At 42.1% G+C, this 21,184-nt stretch overlaps 1 protein-coding gene across 2 annotated transcripts in view; it reads right to left on the bottom strand.

Annotated features, from left to right (window-relative positions):
• DNAH3 (dynein axonemal heavy chain 3) overlaps positions 1-21,184 on the bottom strand; it is a 257,207-nt gene that overhangs the window by 163,485 nt on the left and 72,538 nt on the right. For both annotated transcript variants that reach the window (XM_069983790.1, XM_069983791.1), the window contains exons 7-12: positions 14,136-14,331; positions 12,370-12,495; positions 9,598-9,793; positions 1,517-1,696; positions 611-747; positions 72-177 (exon numbers count right to left, since the gene is read on the bottom strand). In XM_069983790.1, the coding sequence (XP_069839891.1) occupies positions 72-177; positions 611-747; positions 1,517-1,696; positions 9,598-9,793; positions 12,370-12,495; positions 14,136-14,331 (941 nt within the window). The remainder of the gene's footprint in view (positions 1-71; positions 178-610; positions 748-1,516; positions 1,697-9,597; positions 9,794-12,369; positions 12,496-14,135; positions 14,332-21,184) is intronic.

Genomic DNA, 21,184 nt, shown 5'->3' with positions numbered 1-21,184 from the left:
GGGCATTGAATGTATTAGCTAAAATAGGCAGGTCTGGGGTGGCGACAGGTCCTAATCCCTTCACTTCTTACCTTAGTGAAGGCCTGCAGTGAATGTTCTTCCTTAAGGAACCCCATAATATCTTGCTGAGCTTTCTTGTTCAAAAGATCGCTGTATTTTTTATAAACATTGAGGTACCTAATGGGAAATGGAAACCAGAAAGCTTTAGAAGCCGTTCAACATTACTGAAAAGCTATTTCCCATGACACTTCCACTGTCTATACAATTATGTCATGTGATAAAGATGGAGACACAATGCATCACATTAGATCAGCCAAAAATCAATACCCGCATTGATACAATAACCAAAAAAATAAAGGTGGCTATACCAGGAGATCATAATATGTTAGAATTGTCTATGGATGGTAGATAGCTATTAGATGATTTAGATTAGAGATAGATGATAGATAGATAGATAGATAGATAGATAGATAGATAGAAGATAGATAGATAGATAAATAGATAGATAGGAGATAGATCGATGATAGATGGGAGACAAATAGATAGATAGATAGATAGATAGATAGATAGATAGATAGATAGATAGATAGATAGATGAGATAGAGCTTACTTTTGGGGGCCGACTATATTCATGTTAAAAATCTCTCTGGTTTTGTTGATATACTCAGACACTAAGGATTCCTCATGCTTTACAGAGCTCAGAGTAAGATTTTCTCCTTGAAGATCTGGAAAAAGCTCAACCTCAACCTGTAAATGAAGATCAAAACGTAAATTAATGGAGAACTTTGCAGGCCTCTTGATGTGTAGAGTAGCCTCTAAGCACTATATCATACACAATTCACTGGAGATGTTAAGATTTGGAAATAATGTATCTCCCAAACCACTACTACTAATGAATTCTATATAATTTATAAGATTCTGATGAGGAAAGAATTGTGTCCAGGGGATATGCTCCACATATAAATGGTATCACTATAACATAAAGTAACAGTAATAAAGGAAGCTGAATAAATTGGGCAGTGTGCTAGCAGCTACCACCATTCACAACCAGGGAATGACCCCTGCACAGGTCAGAGAGCATGCCTAGAAGAGAATAGGATCTACTTCAAACTTTTGTGCTTATGCTTATAGATGTTATGCCTGTAAAGCATAACTCTAAATGCTGTCAAAAACAGCTCAGGTAAGATGGCTCCCCCTTATAAAAACATTGTAAAAGTAACATAAAAAATTACACATAAAAAATTACAATCAGAATATAAAAATTGATTTAAAAAAATCTTTCAGTATGTGGCCCTAAGCAAAAAAAAAATACAGGCGACATATAGGCGACTGATCCAAAAGAATTTGAATTATGCTTTTATGCTCTTTTATTTTAATAAAAATGGTAATTAGAATGAAAAAGTAAAGATATAACCTAAAAGACAACTAAATATTAAGAGGAGAACCTTTACACTTTGACTGTATAGTGTTTTATTGAGAAGTTTATTTCCCTCATGAATTTCTCTCCATATCTTACTTTGGGAAGTCCTTCCGCACTCCTAATAATCTCCAGGAAGCAGCGTTTTATAAGGTTCCAACACTCCTCCACACCTGGCTCAAAAGCTATTCTTGGTTCCTCCACCTTCAGCTTGATTATGAGAATTTGTGGAGTGAAGAATTTCATCTCATCATATGTCTCTCCAAAATCATTGCCGTCCTGGTGAAGATATAATAGCAATGGTTAAATAAACAGTCTAATAAAAATATGATATTGTTAGGCATGGTAGAAGAATTCCTACAGCGTCATCATCTCCTGATCTCCATTAGTTCTGGTCATCTAATGGTGAGTTGTTATTTATATGACTGCTTCTGACAATGATAGATCCTTGTATGATATCCTCATGCAACTGCTGACTGGTTACCTGATTCTGCCCTACCACAAGTCCTAGGGTTATCTGAATACTGGGAAAACCATTGTTAGGACCTAGGAAAGGCAACTGCTAGAGTTGAAGCCTGCTTTTGCAGTCATATCAGATCATATTACCAATTTATATCAGATCACATTAATAATACAGTATTAATAACATTTACATCACTTATGCAGTAAAAATTAGTAAGGTGAATGGTAAAGGCATTAATACGTTACGCTAATTGCGGCTTCTCAGGTGGTAGAAGCTTTAAAGCACCTTTGTTTCAAAAGGTTTTAAAAACCTTCATGGTTTTGTTACACTACCCCTCCATACTGGTAAAAGATGATTTTAATATTGTCACTGCTGTTATTCAGCCCACACTGCACAGTAATTTCTCTATTTCAGGGGGTAAGACGAAAGTTGGACTGTCTACCAGCAGTATTCATACCTAGACTTAGGGTCCTATTCCACGGGCCGAGGAGGGCCCGATCAACGATGTAAACGAGCGGCAATCTGCTAGATCGCCGCTCGTTTACTGGGCCTATTCCACGGCCCGATGATCGTTGAGCGAGGGCTGCAAGGACATTGTTACCGATGTCCTTGCAGCATCATACATTACCTGGCTGCAGGGCTTGTCCTCCGCTCCGTCTCCTCCCCGGGTCCCCCGCGCTCTATCTTCTGAATGGCCGGTCAGATGACAGGCCACACTCAGCCAATCACAGGCCGCGGCGGTCCCGGCCTGTGATTGGCTGAGCGCTCCGTCAGCTGACCGGCCATTCAGAAGATAGAGTGCGCGGGACCCGGGGATGAAGACAGCGCGGAAAAGAAGCCCTGCAGCCAGGTAATGTATGATGATAATGCTGCTGCTGTTTTTTCTCAAATCGTCGGTCGCCCACCGCGCACCGGTATTCAGCAGTAGCGTTGCGCGGTGGGGGAACGATGATTTTAGGTCTGGCCCTAAATGAACGATCAGTCGATGACCCGATCATCGGCTGATCGTTCTCTCTATTTCACCGAACGATAATCGGCCGAATCGGGCCAAATGGGGCCGATCCAGCCGATTATCGTTACTGTGGAATAGGGCCCTTACTCCCTTTTTACAGTACACTTCCATAGATGACACCTGGGGAAAAAAGAAGCTTTGGTACACTGTGTTTGCAATGTACTGTGTTGGCAGAAAAGCAAAGTATGAATGAAGAGGTTACACTAAACTGCTGCTGACAAGCTAAAGATAGCATGGAGCAAGGATTACACTCAGGAGACAGCACCATGTAGATACAGTAGTGGTTATCAACATAGGGCACATCTTACGATGAACCTTATGGGTGGTAAGAGGTAACCAGGAAGCTTTAAAGGGGTAGTGCATTGTAAAACATTTTTTTACTAAACAACACACATTACAAAGTTATACAAGATTGTAATGTGTGTTATTTAAGTGAATGACCCCCTTTCCCATGTTACCTCCCCCCCCAACCGTGGATCCGGAAGTGTGATACAGTATACTTACAGAATCACTGATGACCCCGGCCGCCATCTTGGGATGATCACGTCATCATCAGGAGGCCGGCCTGACTGCTCCAGCCCTCCCTCATGCCGCCCCCCCTATCGGTGAGTCATCAGCTGCTCAGCCGCGATTGGCTGGGCATAACAGAAGACGTCTAGGGCTTCTTTTATGCTCAGCCAATCACGGCTGAGCAGCTGATGACGCGAGGGAGGGCTGGAGCAGTCAGGCCAGCCTCCTGAAGATGATGTGATCGTCCCAAGATGGCGGCCGGAGTCATCAGTGATTCCGTAAGTATACTGTATTACACTTCCAGGTCCACGGTTGGGGGCTTAACATGGGCAAGGGGGTCATTCACTTAAATAACACACATTACAATGTTGTATAACTTTGTCATGTGTGTTATTTAATGAAAAAAGGTTTTACACCGCACTACACCTTAAATTTACCTTTTTGGCACAGTGAGGATCGCGTGGAGGAGGCAGGCAGACTCACAGACTGCATGTACCCAGACCAGGCCCCACCCCACTTCCTGTGTTTCCTCTTGGTTTCTCTGTTACTAGAGACAAGCTGAGTCTAGCTACAAGCAGGGAACAGTACGCTGAGAATTTAGACACCTAGCGGACAAGTTTTGTTTTTTTTCGAGTAAGGAGTCTTCTTTGGTAAATGAAGAGAATTAAATGGACTAACAAATGGAGGGAAGTTGTTACTATTGTGCACTTGTGGACCTATACCTTTATTCTTGTGCACTCTTTCATTGTTATCATAGGGACACTGCAGTATTCAATCAGAATATTATATATATCTGATTGGCTGTCATGAGAAAGCTCTTCCCATGGCGTGGTAGGACATTTAGAATTGCCAAAATGATTTTGAAAAACATAAAATCTTAGCTATTATCATTCCAGAAAAGTTGATAATTAACCCTTATAAGCCTTTGTTTCTGTTGTAATATATGGATTCATTTCTAATAGACTGAGACCTTTCTGTTCTCCGTGTGAGACTATATTTATGTAAATTTTCTCCATTTTACTTTTGATGAAATACACTAAGCCACACAGTGCCAGTCAATGAATGCAAGTTTTACAGAACATTATCTGAACAGGGAATTAAAAGAAGCTATTCTATCAGTGTGACAGCGCAGCTACTGAGCCGAGAGGTAGACTCAGCACTCCTGGGAGGGCAGCCGTAACACAGTGGTCACCAGATGAATGCAGAGCTGCCTGCATGACAATTCGTTTTCCTGCTGACAACAAAATAAGTAACTAGCCGACGCTCAGACGAAGCTTCCACTTAATATCCAATGTTATTGAAATTGACATACACAGGAAACAAAAGATATGATATATGTGACTCCAAACCCCATTGTGGGGCGTTTTATCTATAATATTGCTCAATCAAAGATATATTTCTGTATACAGTGGTGCCTTGGATTACGACTGGATTTCGTTCCAGGACTGTGCTTGTAATCCAAATCACTCTCAAACCAAAGCAAATTTTCCCATAAGAAATAATTGAAATGCAGACAATTGGTTTCACATCTGAAAAATAATGATTTATTATTCTGAATAACATGTAAAACAAATGAAACAAACATTTAGAAACAGCAGAATATGTGATTATTATGTTACTGTACAGTATAGCAATCAGCATGTGGAGTATAATGTAAAACTAACTGCATAAACCTAAAAAGACAGCAGCAGTTTGTAGATACAGGATGTAGCTGCAGATCCCCATAATGCAGTCGCGTAGTACAACAGGCTAGAATAGAGAAGCAGGGCTGCTGTCAGGGGTTTGTGTGGTCACATGACAGCAATGGGGAAGGGGTGTGTTCAGCATGGACCAGGAAGTGAGAATCACAGAGCTGTGCAGGAGGACAGAAACTTCACTATACAGCAGGGTGAATGGCTGAGTGTGAGTGCATGCACATTATAGGAGCAGTGTGAATGGCTAAGTGTAAATGCAGGAACATTATAGAAGAAATGGAGAGGATGGAAAACACAAGGGCTTGCAGAAACTGCAGGAAGCATGATGGAATGAGCAGGACATATGTGGGCACAGTATAGCAGCACTCTCTGTCTGGGGAGAGAGGGGCTACAGCTATGAAGAGATTACCTACACAGTCCTGTCCCCTGATGCAAGCCCCAGCCTGAAGGGGATCTGCTATGATTTGGAAGGTGAGGGAGACTTCCTTGTTAAGGATACAGTGCTTTAGAGGATGCTATGCCGCTCCTGGCCAGTACAGGGAGCTCTTAAACCACAGCAGCGCTCTTAGGCCCCATTCACACGTCCGTGTCAGATTTTACTGTCAGGAAATCCTGATCAGGAAAAACCTTCAGGATTTCCTGATGAGAAGAAAAAATTGGACATGATGGGAGATGTATTTCTGCAAACTGGATGGTCACAGCTTGCAGAACTACAACTCCCGTCATGGTGAGTTCCGGGGTGGGGGGGAGGCGTCGGTGTTTGAGAGCGGGCGGCGTGCAGGGCTCAGTGGAGTGCAGAGGTCCAGGGTGGGGTGTGGGCTTGGGGATTCACGCGGCGGGCTGCCCTGAGGTTCGGGCTGGTCCGGTGTAGCTCTCAACCAATCCGGAATCACGGGCACTTTCCTGATGTACATCAGGAAAGTGCCCGTGTTCCCGGGCTCCCATAGGCTTCTATGGGGACGTCCGGGCCGGAATTCCAGACAAAAATAGGACATGTCCTATTTTTGCCGGAATCCGGAAGAGTGTCCGCGACTAATACAACTCTATGGGTCCGGAAATCCGCCCGGATTTTCTGATAGTAAATCCGGGTGGTTTTTCCGGACGTGTGAAGAGGGCCTTAAACCAATTTACAATTTTGAAAAACTGTGAGCTCTTCTTGAAAAGCGCTCTTAATCCAAGTTATTCCTAAACCAAGTAACCACTATACATCTAAATGTAGTCACAGTATTTAAAATATTTTCTTAACCTGGGATTCACATAGGTTCAAAGGGTCTCTACAAATACCTAAAGAGGATTAATGCAGGAGCAACAATCTTGAGGAGGACAACACAGTTATGCTCAGCCAATCGCGGCTGAGCAGCTGATGACGCGGCATAGGGGCGGGCCGGCATTAGGGACAGATGGAGCGGTTCGGCCGGCCTCCCGAAGACGACGTCATTGTCACAAGATGGCGGACGGGGGTTGACACGAATGCGGTGAGTATAATGCACCAACACTTCCGGGTCTAGCGTGGGTGGGGGGAAACACGGGGAAGAGGGCCATTCACATACATAACACACATTACAAAGTTGTATAACTTTGTAATGTGTGTTATTTTGTGAATAAATGATTAGCGCCGCACTACCCCTTTAATGTATGTTACTTATATTTCTGTCCCTGTTCTCATGTTTCCCAATGAATGGAGGGGCAGGAGGTTTGAAAGAGTGGGCAGGACTGAGGGAAAGGGATCTTGGAACCCGTCAGTGCACGCTAGCTTGCTGAACCAGGAACAAGGGGAGAAATTAACACAGCTAGTGTCATGCGGCAGGGTCCTGGGATGGCAGGATTTCAAGCAGAGACACACTCATTAAGCATAGAAATTAGTTTTTGGAGTTTTTTTTCCCCTATTCGCCGGAGATGTCCTTTAAACAATACAAATGGCAAATGTCTTGTCTTATACTCCGGAGCCACTCTTTCAGACCTACGAGCGTTTGTATTGTAAATGGCCTCAGACCTCTGTTAGAGAAATGTCGTCTACCTGTCTGAGCCTTGTCATCTGAGCATATCTCGGGGACCGCGACTCTCCACAACTAATTTTAGGGATCGCTGAACACTCTGTGAACTGGATCTGCAGCAGATATATTTTTAACAGAAAACCGAGGACACAAGACTTATAGAGTCCTGCTCTGTATTCAGGTAAGAACTACAAATCTACTGACAGAAAAGTTAAGCCAACAATCATAGTGGCTATAGAAGCTTGTATCTGCAAAGTGGAAAATGGAGATTCTGTGTAACCCAGATCAGATATGAACTACATCATGGGTCTCCAAACTGCGGCCCTCCAGCTGTTGCGAAACCACAATTCCCATCATGCCTGGACAGCTAAAGATTTGGATTTGCCTGTCCAGGCATGATGGGAAATGTAGTTTTGCAACAGCTGGAGGGCCGCAGTTTGGAGACCCATGAACTACATAATACCTCTTTAAGGTCCCCATACACCTTAGACTTATATTTGCAGCGGATTCAGCCACCGGTATAAGGTCTATGGGGCTGTCTAGAACAACAACCAACACATGATGTCAGTGGTGATAGGGGTCAGCCTTGCTGGATACTCCAGCAAAAAAAATCTTTCAAATTAACTGATTTGTTATTTACTTCTATTAAAAAATTCAAGTGTTTCAGTACTTATCAGATGCTGTATGTCCTGCAGGAAGTGGTATATTCTTTCCAGTTTGGACAGCACGAGAGGTTTTCTATGGAGTTGTGCTACTGCTCCGGCCAGTTCATGTCACGGACAGTGGTGTCAGAATGGAGAGAATACACAATTTCCTGCTGAAAATTGATTCTAATGAAGCCGCATTATAGAGGGGTGGGGGTTTCCTCCCACTGGGGGTGAGCTGGTCCGCCTCCAGTGCTTCAACCCTGGCCAATGTCTGGGAATAGAATGGCACCGTACGTGGGAACCAGGCTGTGGTTCAAAATAACGACAGCGGAACTGGTTTCCCCTCGCCACTGCCGTTCTGATGGTACATTCACTTTAAGGACACATGACGTACCTGTACAGCATGTGTTCACTGTGGAGATTCAGAGTGGGGTCGGGCCAAGACTCCTCCCTGAATTGTGCCACTCCCAGCTGCTATGACCAGTCAGGGACTGCAGCTATTAGCGGGCGCAGGCCGATCCCCACTCCCGCTAATTAAGATAACTGACAGCTGCATTTAAATGCCTTCTTTAGCCCATCCGTGGTGATCTAGTGGCGGGATCTCCCCCTGTGATTTGATCTGCCGCCATGCGTCTATCCACCAAACCTCTTCTATAAACTTCACTAAGAGAGGCTTAAGGCCCTATTCCACGGGCCAACAAGAGGAGCAAACGATTGCTATCAGGTCTCGTTTGTTCGCTGCTGCGTGTAGTATGCGGCAGCAGCGAGTGGGTGAGTCCGGGGGGGGGGGCGCAGAGAGCTGCGGGGGGCTGATCATTGAGTTCTATTCAACAGGACAATTATCGTACCGTGGAAAAGGGCCTTTAGTGGAGCTTAAACCACGCTTTGCCTCTCACTTCAGACTGGACTGGAGATACAAGACTGGAGATTCTTTAATAGGAGCAAATTACAAATCTATATACCTTTCTGACACCAGTTGATTTAAAATATTTTTTTTCTAGCTGGAAAATCCCTTTAACCCTCACCAAAGAGGACACAAGAAAGCAAAACCATCCATCCAAATAATGAACATGCACATTATTTACCACCTGAACAGATATATCTGTTCACATGTTTTATTTTCACCCAAAATTACATTCGTATTTAGCTTTTATTTTACCGTGTGTGAACCCGGCCTATATGGTATATTATTATATTATATAGGTGCTGTTAGAGCTTGCTACAACGTGAAGGTTGTGCAGAGCGACAATAGAGTAGTCCTTCAAGTACCTTTTAGGGATTATCCATATAATGATTTCTAAAAAAAAAAACTACTTTACTTTTCTTATTACCATATAGCAATCATACTCTTTACTTTTCCAAGAATCAGAAAATCAAACATAAAAAGTACCGCTAACAGGTATTTTCTCGATAATCTGGACTCAAGCACAAAGGAGAATCCATTTTATGTATCGATTGAAGGCACAAGATGTAACTTAATTAGTACTAGAAAGCCAGGAATAAAGGAACGGCAATTATCCTGATGCAAAATATCCATTACCGCCGCACAGAAAGTAGTTTCTTTCTTATACCTAAAGGATGTAATTATTAGCTTCGCATGCTCTTTCCAATCCCGTCCCTGCTTCAGCAGTCAGGCTAATACCCCAAGGATGTTTTACATTATATTCTAAGGTTTATAATAAACCCATAGGGCACAATCTGTGAAGTGTATAATGAAGAGCAGGTGAACATAAAGAAGTGATGGGTGACTTTAACCTTGTATCTGGTACTAATATTCAACATACAGTGTATAGCTGAATGAGCAGCGTTCCCATTTGCCTCAAGACATCCAGGAAAGATGCCCATTCTTCTCCTTCTTACCTTGTGTATTGTAAAAAAATCCAGCAGGTCCTGCAGAGAGTCGATGACCATCCTACGTAGCTGCAGAGACATCAGAGAGGAGGCACATGCAAAAAACTCTTGAATCTGAATGGTGGAGTCGTTCTCATTCTGTGGGACTAAATAGATCCACTTCTCTTTCTCCGATTTAAAAAGGTAAGCACATGATGGTATCCATCTGCAAACATCAGAGACCTCAGATCAGGCCAAAGTGACCAAATACAATACCGAACCATATAACAATGCATGTGTTGCCTGTGTCTTCTACATGGCCGAATAGTTGTGACATAGCAGTATGTTAAAGGAGAAGTCCGGCAAAAGTTTTTATTAAAATATTGTATTGCCCCCCAAAAGTTATACAAATCACCAGTATACATACGGGAACTTCTCCTTTAAAGGGGTTATCCTAGGCTTCAACTGTGATAAAATAACAAAATGTGCTATCCATATCTGTTTTAACCCCAGCCATTTTACTTCCCAGCATGATGCATTTGACGTACCTCCCCAAACAGAATCCTTGCCCTAGATGCAGCATAAGTTAGCTATATCTGATATATGCAGAACACAGGGCTCCATTGCAAAACTCAAAATTGGCCTCAACTCTCCAGTGAGAGAAGGGGGGCTGCTCTAGTCCCAACGGGGAAACAAGAGACCCTCATCCTTGTAAGCAGTGGTTTTCCCAGAGGTTGGATTTCCACCAATCAGACATTTATTACCTCCTCCCCCTCTTGCCCCCAGGCACACACGTTCCCCCCCAGACTGCACACAGAGGTCCCTGGTCTCTGGAGGAGGCCGCAGGGACTGTGGAATAGGGTGATAGCGTTGCTGTGGGTGCTGGAGCTGTACAGCAGGATCGGGGATGAGTAATAAACAATATTCTTGGGATAAACCCAATAAACTATAAAATTTGGGCTGCTTGCAACCATCATTGGGTGTCTTTTTACTATGATCCACATAAGCCTATGCAACTGACCAAAAGTCCTTTTATACAGCCCAATATGGGGCTGTGCAATGACACAGGCGAGCACCAAATCATTGCCCCTTTGCAGTGTCTTTAGAAGACACGATTAACCTCGTGGACTGTTTACACAGAGAGATTCATGGTTGATAGTGATAAATTTTACCAACAAAAAAAGCTATCGGCCGACAAACAAGTGTTTTTCCTTTTTGCATGAGACCATTATGAGCTAAAGGGGTGTTTCTAGCAATGTTCCTTGCCCACAGTTGTCCCATGTAAAACGACCTTTACTCCACTGTCCAGAATCCTTTATTGACTCCACACATGTGTCATTTCCCTACTATTCTTGTAAACATGGTAGTAATAACAAGTCCTGTGCCAGTCCACTAGAGAAAACAGTTTCAAGCCATGTGGTAAGGGGGTTCTAGGTGTCAGGGTGTGGGCACCAACAAACCTTTCTGCCTTAGTTAGGGTTATTCCATACAGGGCTATAGTAGTAAACTTAAAGCGTAACTTCATATTTTTTTTTTATTGCAGAAATCAGTAGTATAAGCGATTTTAAGAAACTCTGTAATAGGTTTTATCAGCCAAAAAAGCCACTTTCTGTGCTCAAGAAGCAATCTCCATTATCAGGCAAACACGTCTTCATTACAGAGAAGCCAGTGAAGACGGGCTCTGCTCTCTCCATTGTAAGCCTATGAAGGGGGGAGGGGCTGAGGGAGATGAGGGAGCAGGAAGAGGTGACATGAAGGTCAGCTGTTTGTAGACTCTGTGGGCACCCAAACCACAGGATTCTGGGGTCAGAAAGGTCAGTGCTTATCTAGGAACTTACTGAGAGAAGATTGCAGGGTGTTGTGCTTTGCAGGACTGCTCCGTGCTCAGTCACTCCTAACAGCCCCTCCCCTCTCCATAGCCACATAATGGAGACAGAAATCCTGCTTCATTTGATGTGAGGGGGGTGGCTGGGAGATTGCTTTTTCACTACAGAAGGAAACTCTTTTAGTACATAAAACCTATTACAGAGTTTCTTAAAATCGCTTGTACTATAGATATTTAATGTTTTCAAAAAAATGACCCTGAAATGACAGTTACGCTTTAAAGGGGGAGTTCACAAAAAAAAATTTCTTTCAAATGAACTGGTGCCAGAAAGTGGAAGAGATTTGTAATTTACTTCTTTTAAAAAATCTCCAGTCTTCCAGTACCTATCAGTTGCTGTATGTCCTGCAGGAAATTGTATTCTTTCCAGCCTGGAGATCAGGAGAGGTTTTCTATAAGGATTTGCTGCTGCTCTGGACAGTTCTTGAAATGGACAGAGGTGGCAACAGAGAGCACTGTGTCAGAATAGAAAAAATACACTACTTCCTGCAGGACATACAGCAGCTGATAAGATTTTTTAATAGATGTAATTTACAAATCTCTGACACTTTCTGCCACCAGATGATTCAACATAAAAAATGATGAACAATCCCTTTCAGCACTGCCTTGGTAAACAAAACCGTAGCGGCAAATATCTCTGTGTGACTTAAAGAACATATTACACGTTTCCGTTATTTTAGTAGCCATGTTAACACTGAGCTGTGTCAGTTATACTATGCATTACATGGGTTATAATCAGCAAAATAACACTACGGTGGAGTGAGTAACATTCACTTTTGGCAGCGGGATCAAAGATTAGGAATAATAAACAGTGGTCACAGCTCAGCCGTGTTGTATGTAATTGCAGGCTAATAACCGTCATTAGCTGTATACATAAATTCAATATCAATACAGCCCACACTTTGGCACAATGGACTTACTTATTACGCAATGTAGTGCGGGCTTCTAGGCAATGCTTCTGAACCAGCCCTTCAAATTCAGCAGGAAGCAGCGGTAAGCTGCCAGACAGCATGTCTCTCGTACGGACAAATCTCAGATCACTAAACCTAGAATATAATACAGAGACACACAGGAGGAATGTTTCTATATTCTGAATGGAAGGATTTGAAATGTAAGGTTATAAGTCATACACTAAATCTTACATATGATGACCCTTCTTTAATGTCGTCTCATGCATTGCAGAGATTAACCTCACATTATACTCAACGTCCAAGCTATAAAAACAAAGCAGCACACCTATCAAAAAATCACTATGTTGGCAATGGATATACAGTATATAAATTTGCCAAATGTACTGAATAATGTCATATCATTTTGCCTTTTGCAGTCCCCACATAGTGATGAGATGACCTTCCATAAATCAGGTATATTCACTCTGGGTATCTGTAAACTGCAGTACAATATAGTGTCCTCTCAAGTGAAAATGAATGACTATGTTTTGGAGAGAGTCTGGCTTGGTTATTATTCCCCATTTTTGTTTCAAGGCTCTTTAAAGGGGCTAAACATTGACTTGCAGTGACACTAGCTCCAATGAATGGCACCAGAGAGCAAGCTCTAGGAGCCACTTTGCATATTTATTTCCCAGTAGGCTTTTGGCTGTAGGACTCCTTCCACCTTTTGGCTGTCTCCTCAAGGAGACACTTTGCCCTTTGAGTGCCATGTAATGTACAGTCACTCAGAACTATTTGGAGGATCTCTCTCTGGTTAAAATATATGGAGTCCACAGAGTAAGAAACCCTTCTCTATTATGTCCATATGGACACTGGTTGTACTGATGAAAACGTTAAAGTGACACTGTCACCCCCTTTCTGTATGAGGACTTCTCTACACAGCTGTAAAGCTTAAATTCTGCAGTTTTTATACCTTACTTTATAATACATTTCTTGGTGCTTGGTCCAGTGAAAAATGCTTTTTATCGTTGGTGGATTGTGCCCACATCAGCGCCTTAGACACCACCCTCCGTGACATCATTGGTGTCTAGGCCTCACCCCCTTGGCGTTCATAGGAATGGGCCAACATAGTGGGTGGGGCTTAGACCTCTAGGATGCCCCATTCCAATGGCTGCAGAGGGGGTGGGGCCTAAATGCTGATGACATCACGGATGACCACCCAGGTGGCACAATCCACCAATGATAAAAAGCATTTTGTACTGGACCAAGCATCAAGAAATCTGTAATAAAAAAGATATGAAAGCTGTAGAATTTAGGCTTCACAGCTGTATAGAGAAGTCCTCACCCAGAAAGGGGGGGGGGGGGGGAATATAACTTTAAAAAGAAAACTGCAGTGCAAATACAAGCAGATCTGCATGTAAGCAGCTAGCATACCTATTTTCCCCATTGTGCAAGGAAAGAGTGTGAAGGAGCTGTACTGCAGCACCCATATACTTAAATGGGACCCTATCTCCTAATACCTTTACTTATATACAGAACAAAGTTTTCCCTCATTGCATGCTCCACTGGATCCCATGTTTTTAGGAATTCTACAGGAAATCATCTTTGCAGGGCACAATGTGATGGCTCATAAAACACCATACAGCTCTGTGTTTTGTCCTATGGGATAGACCATGTGCATGGGGCCTAATATATGGAGGCCCTTCTACTGATAAACATTTATTCGTCTAGTGAAGGGCAGACTATTTCTAAGCAGTATGTAAAGCAGCTTCAAACCACACAGTGATATTGCTTACTCAGTAATCCAGAGGTCTTGCAGAGACAACATCATGGGGTTTGTAGTAAAAAGGTGATCCTCATTCCACTTATGTGCGTCACTGTAAGAAGCGTGCCAAGGCACAGGGGCGCGAATTACCCGATGAGGAAAAGAACGAGGGATGCTGCCAATAAACAGTCTGTCTCTCTCTTCTGGATCCTTTAGGATGTAATCAACTAGGAAACAGGGAAAAAAACATCATTATCCTCATCACTGAACAACTAGCAATGGACTGGGGGATATTAATGTGACAGAGAGCTCTCTGACAAGGTATCAAAACCAGTGGCTTGTAGATACAGAGATATAATATTGTCGGGAAAGACATCCATTGAATGAAAAACATCACGTCACAATTTTAGGCTACACTGCCAGTATACATTGGAATACCTTTAAAAAAAATATTCTAACATATAATATGTTGTACCTATGGTGTGGCAAAGCAAAGAGAGTGTGCACCCACCCAACCATTTACGCTTGCATGTACTGTAGGTGTTGGGGCACGAGCAGCTCAAATGAGCCAGGACTTATGTAGAGGTGTGGGCCTCTACACCAAGGATGGGGAACCAGAAGCCCTCCAATTGTTGCAAAACTACAATTCCCATTATACCAAGCATGATAAAAATAGTAGTTTGGCAACTGTTAAAGAACTAAAGATTCCCCCTCCCTGCTCTACATAAATCCAGTATGCCCACACACTGGCAGGGGATTATGTGAGACGCCAGTCTTCATAAACTCCCCCTAAAGACTTTAATAGACCAAAAGTAGTTTACTAACCAATAGCAGAAAGTCCAGTAAGTAGATACAGTAAGTCCAGCGTCCCATTAAACCTAAAGCTTCATTAGATGTCTTATTCTTGAAATACAGTCTGCTTCTATGTTTAATTTGTTTCCTAAATGCATACATTTTGTGTGCAAGATTAAAAAGCATAGCCCTAAAAGGTGACGCAAATGGGGCCTGCGTATGAGCATACATGTATGCATACGATACTGTTTCTGTGTTCAACCACGAGTGAAAAATGTACGAGCCCCAATGCAGTATTGAGATAATACAAGAAGCCACATGGTAATATATGATCTGTAAAAAATATACACAGGAAATTTGCTGAATTCCCTGCAGATTCCCTCTTCTATCCTAACAGAGGCAGCTTGACACTAATCTCCACTTCCCCTTTTTTGTATAGGATGACAAGGAGAAATTTATCACAGTGACCCCAAATGCAGACCCATTTATTTCCATGGCCCCATACGCACATCCGGATTCCCTATCCTGAATGAAGGGGTCTGTGCCCTTTCAGACAGGTTGTAGACAGCTGCAGGTGCACATCACTTGCACTTACATAGGACACAGCAGCGTAATGAGACTTGAACATCTCTGCCTCCGGAAAGTCGGAGACATCATGCGAAATGTAGACTGCATTAGGAGAGCTGTATCAAAGGGGAAGGGAAATATCACACATGAGAATACCCCTTTATATGCTTCACTCTCTTTTACTGTGGGATTGTCCAGGTTACAGGGTTTTGTAGATTAGCTTCCAAAACACAGATATAGAGGGCATTCACACATTCTGTGATTACATTCTATGTGCAGAAGATGTGCTAGAGACCGGAATGTGGAAATCCCGGCATCATGATTCATTATAATGCTAGGAGCTACGAAATCTTTGGACATACAATGTATCAGGATGTCAGAAATTCCATGTTCTATCATTCCGAATGATCCATCATAAACTATGCAGGTTGCTTTGTATGGGAAAAAAATGTGCAAATCCTCTGTTATATAAAAAAAACTACTAAAAAATTGCAATGTGGTATTACAGAATCATACATTTATATTTGCCATTTACAATGATCCATTATGGACATTATCGCGTTTCATACTGAAGTGTAAAGACATTTGGTATCAGCTATGTATTTCTAATGCAACAGTGAAAATCTCTCTCCAACCACATTAAACCCTGTATATTTGCCTTATAATGTATATGAGTCTGACTGGAAGGAAGTTTCTGTAAAATACATCTGCCTTTCAATGGATGGTAAGGTATTCCAATGTAAATGTATATATAATACCCTAGTGCGTATGGAAATGGCATAGAAAGCTACGCACAGACATGTAGTGATCCCTCACTAGCATGAATAGACTATATATTTTTCTAGAGGAAGGGGGCGTTCTGATATATTAGAAAATTAAAGCAAAATTTTAAGGCGCTGATTAGGATTAGAAAAATATGGCTGCTTTCATCCCAAAACAATACTGCACTAGTCACAGGTTATCTCATGAGAGCGTCATGACATTGAAAAGCTTGAGAATTCTTAGTTATAACATCACCAAAACAATGGGGGGGGGGGGATTTATCACACTGATGTAAAGTAGAATTGGCTCAGTTGCCCCTAGCAACCAATCAGATTCCACCTTTCATTTTTTTAAAGACTCTGAGGAATGAAAGGTGGAATCTGATTGGTTGCTAGGGGCAACTGAGCCAATTCTACTTTACACCAGTTTAATAAATCTCCCCCAATGTGTTTGGACCAATGAGTTATTGTGTACTTCTCTTACTATGGCTTTCCTCCTTCAATTCTTCTTTCAGGTCTAGGGAAAGTGCTGGTTATTCCAACCGGTTTCTTTTTAAGAATTATGGAGACCACGGTACTCTTGGGAACTTTTAATGCAGCATTTTTTTGTTCCCTTCTTCAGATCTGTGCATCCACCTGATCAAGTATCTGAGCTCTACAGGCAGTCCTTTCCTCCTCATGGCTTTGTGTTTACTCTGATAAGCATTGTCAGCTTTGATATTTTATATAGACAGGGGTGGGTCTATCCAAATCCTGTCCAGTCACCTAAATTTACATCAAGAGGCTCTAATCAAAGTATAGAGACATCTCAGAAATGATCAAAAGAATTTAGAGGCCCCAGAGCTACATTGTAAGTGGCATAACAAAGGTTTTGAAAAATTATATTCATGCAAAATTTCAGATTTTCCTGTTTTTTAAATTAGCAAAAATATTTCTAAAATTGTCACCCTCTCATTATAGGGACCTTTACATGCATCAATCTCCGGCCATCTACAGCCGCAAATGAGTGCAAATCAAAGAGACCAACACTCATTTGCAGTACCTTCAGGAGGCACAATGAATTTAAAGACAACCATTTATGCCAAAAAAGTCATATTTGTGCACAAATATGTGGCTGCCATTTTTAAACCATTTCTTCTTTTTTTTTAAAGTTGGTATGACTTAAGGTGTCACTGTCGGTTAAATTTGTTTTGCATAAATCAATAGTACAGGCGGTTTTAAGAAACTTTTTAATTGGGTTTATTTACCGAAAAATGCATTTCTATCATGAAAAGGCAGTTTGAAGCTCTCCCCCCTGTCTTCATGGTTGTCTATGGAGAGGGAAGGGGTGGAGGGAGATGAGGCACCAAAACAGGACAACAAAGAGTTAATTTACAGCTACATCACCAGGCTCTCTCCTTTGAAGTCAGCACTGACCTTTTTGACCTCTGAATACCGGCTTTCGTACAGCTCCCACTGGGTAATCCTTTGTTCTCTGCTGTCTACTGGTGACTAATCTCCCTCCTCCCCCCTCCCCTCTCCATAGGTTACAGAGGGCTCGACTGATGTAAAAGAGTCGAGATTTCCTGATAATAAGCAGTCAGTGAATGAGAGAGAGGAGGGGGGGGGGGACCTGGGAAAAGGCTTTTTGAATGCAGATAATGGCATATTTGCCTAATAAACCCAATTACAAAGTTTCTTCAAATTACCTGGACTATTGATTTCTGAAAAAAAAAAATAATTATATATATATATATATATATATATATATATATATATATAGCAAAGGTAATACGAGGCGGCACTCCGGTATAAAGTGAATAAAAAGGTTTTATTCACCCATTTTTTTTTATATATAAATATATATATATATATATATATATATATATATATATATGACACTTTAAAGAAGTAATTTAATTTCCATCCGGAGCTGGTGTAAATTTATTGGACATCCTATTCACATAGAAGTCTATTAGTGACACATGGACAGCTACGGATGCCCAACATTTATTAAGAGGTCTGTTTGGTACCTTCGTAAGTTCCCTACAATAGCAAAACCTACTTTTATACAGCTCCCACTGCTGTCAATGGGATTTATTTTGGTATCAAACTGCATAAAAGAATAAGTACTGTATCTCCTGTAATAAACTGCTCCTGACATAGAAATTAATGGGGCACTATGTCCATATGAGTGGTGTGCCAGCTAAAGTAATCTGGGTCAGTCGCTCCCACCTGGCTATATTTCAGACTATGGCTACACAGTGACAACCGACTGCCCGTAATTTAAAGTTAATTGGTGCAGTATGTTGTAGCACAACTTCAGAACTGTGGCCATCTCAAAGTCTAACCGGGTCACCCACTTTGTCCTACATAAGTAACTTTTCCTAAACAGCTCATCTTGTCTCCTCGAATGGAGAACACAGAGAATCTTCTTTCTCGCTAGAAACTGTAAGAAAAATTGAGTGTACCCGAGCCATACCAAATAGGAGATTAGAAGGGGATTAAGCACTTTATTACAAGATTCTACACTAGACTAAAGAAATCTCTTCACGTTCGCTGAGACTTTTCACTAGGCAAAAGACAAGAGGAAGGTCTTCAGCTGAAGCACGTTTTGTTTGGTGTTGTTTTATGATATATAAATGCTCTAAACTCTGCATATACTTGAACTAGCAATGTTGGGAGGAGGGGGCTGTTGTTTACATTAGCTTTTCCATATGGGCGAGATGTGTACATACACTTCAATGAACATATCCTACATGTACAGATTAGCATATTAAAGCTGGGTTCACACTATGTATACTTCAGTCAGTATTGTGGTCCTCATATTGCAACCAAAACCAGGAGTGGATTAAAAACACAGAAAGGATCTGTTCACACAATGTTGAAATTGAGTGGATGGCCGCCATATAACGGTAAATAACTGTCATTATTTCCATATAACAGCCGTTGTTTTAAAATAACAGCAAATATTTGCCATTAAATGACGGCCATCCACTCAATTTCACCATTGTGTGAACAGATCCTTTCTGTGTTTTGAATCCACTCCTGGTTTTGGTTGCAATATGAGGACCACAATACTGACTGAAATATACGTAGTGTGAACCCAGCGGCTGCATGACAAGTAGGGATAGATTTGTAATAAAATTCAGCCCTGGCATTGGGGAGCACAGAGGGCCAGTGTGGTTTATGTTAAGGCTATGTTCACACTACGTAAAAATACGTCCGTTGTTGCCATCGTCAACAACGGTCATACTTAGTACGGTGTAGAACACTGCCTTCAATGCTCCGGCCGGGATCCCATACAGCGATGCAAAGAACTGAAATGTCAGTTTTCTGCGGCCGCAATTCAGTGAATAGAGGCCACAGAAAGACCTGTCAGTTCACACAATGAAGCGAGTGGATCCGGCCCACTTCACTGATAATGATTAGGAGAGGCAAGCCGGCGGGCGGCAGATCAGTAAAATATTTGCGCAGTGAAAGCATTTTATTCAGGGGTTTTCACGTTTATGTTGTTCGCCCAATGGTAAAACTGACATGTTATCTATGTATAGGCTTATAAAAAGTAAATTAACACCCACAATATACCACACCTACAGCATACTGCATTTTGAAAACAGTAGAAAATGGGGTCTGGGACAGGCCTGGGCTTGGACGGGCGATGGGAGGGTCTGCGTTAGGGGGCTGGGGTGGGCCTGGGATGGCAAGGTTAATGAGAGGGTCCTCGTTAGGGGGCTGAGGTGGGCTGAGGTGGGCCAAGGCTGGGAAGGGTAACAAGAGGGTCTGCATTGGGGGCTGGCCTGGAAAGGGTGACGAGGCCTGGGCCTGGGCCTCTCACTACATACATCAGACAGCAGGACACACCACACACATTGCTATTCTCTATTCTTCTTTTGTTGACTGATGAACCTTGTAATAGGCAAGCAGGAGCTGGCAGGACCCCTGCACCTAAGATTCCTGTCCACCCCTTAGGTGTCTAATAAAGTAGCCATTCAGTATAGGTGTACAATATGCAGGTATCTGTGTGTCTTGTGACTTGGTAGCTCGGACAACCAAGCATCTAAGCAATTGTAAAATCTACATAAGTAAAACTAAAGAATCTCCTTACTGTTTTTATAATTGTTTTTAAACCATGTACTAGCAGAGAACAGGTGCTGAATGAGACTTCAAAGATCGCAATTTTTTTCACAGTCTGGATGGCACAAATTGCTTACTGGGAAAACTATTACAGCACCGCAATACACATCTATGGACACAGCACAGTAATATTAAAACGCAGATGAGCTTTGTAGGCAGCGTAGGCAGCCAAATTGCATATCATTAGCTTGTGCCTTTGTGACCCATTATATAAGGCCGTATCTTCAATAAAAACTTAAATTGCTTGACTTTCAGATAATGAGTGTGAAATTAAACTGGAGAATAGGGCTCCTTTCCCATAGTGCTATAATATACCATGGTGCCCAGGACTATAAAGCGTGATGATCATGAGGATAGTTTTCTCTTGCCGTATTCTTAGTTGACCTTTTCTCCTCATCAAATTTAAGAAGAACCTTCTTTTTTTTCGCACTGGGAAGCACTGCAATAGAGAGAACAGAGCCAGCTCTTTTTCCATCTACCTGTTCTAAAAATCCATTTAATATATAGTCTCCAGATAGGGGACATAACAGATATTAAACTGATAAGAGGCGATAAGAAGAACCTTCTTCTCCTTATGTCGAGGGACATGATGTGCTTTTATTCCAAGACTCACAGTTTTTAGAAAATTTTTGCCAAAAAAAAAACCAACAAGATAACTTTCCTAAACAGTGTCCCTGTCATTATAAAAAAATATGTTAAAAGATTTGATCGGTCGGTCTCTAATCTAAAATAGGCCGTCACGGCCGCAGTGAGGGTCCCTGTCCCAGGCCCTGCTGCTCTTTCCACCAGCTCTGCCAGGCGGATGCCGCCTCTTCAGCCCTCTCAGGCCAGCCCTGGCTTCTGT

The sequence above is a fragment of the Dendropsophus ebraccatus genome, chromosome 9 (genome assembly GCF_027789765.1).
Source record: "Dendropsophus ebraccatus isolate aDenEbr1 chromosome 9, aDenEbr1.pat, whole genome shotgun sequence".
NCBI classification, from domain to species: domain Eukaryota; kingdom Metazoa; phylum Chordata; class Amphibia; order Anura; family Hylidae; genus Dendropsophus; species Dendropsophus ebraccatus.
Note: the sequence above shows the minus strand (reverse complement) of the source record. Positions and strands in the feature narration are given on the sequence as shown.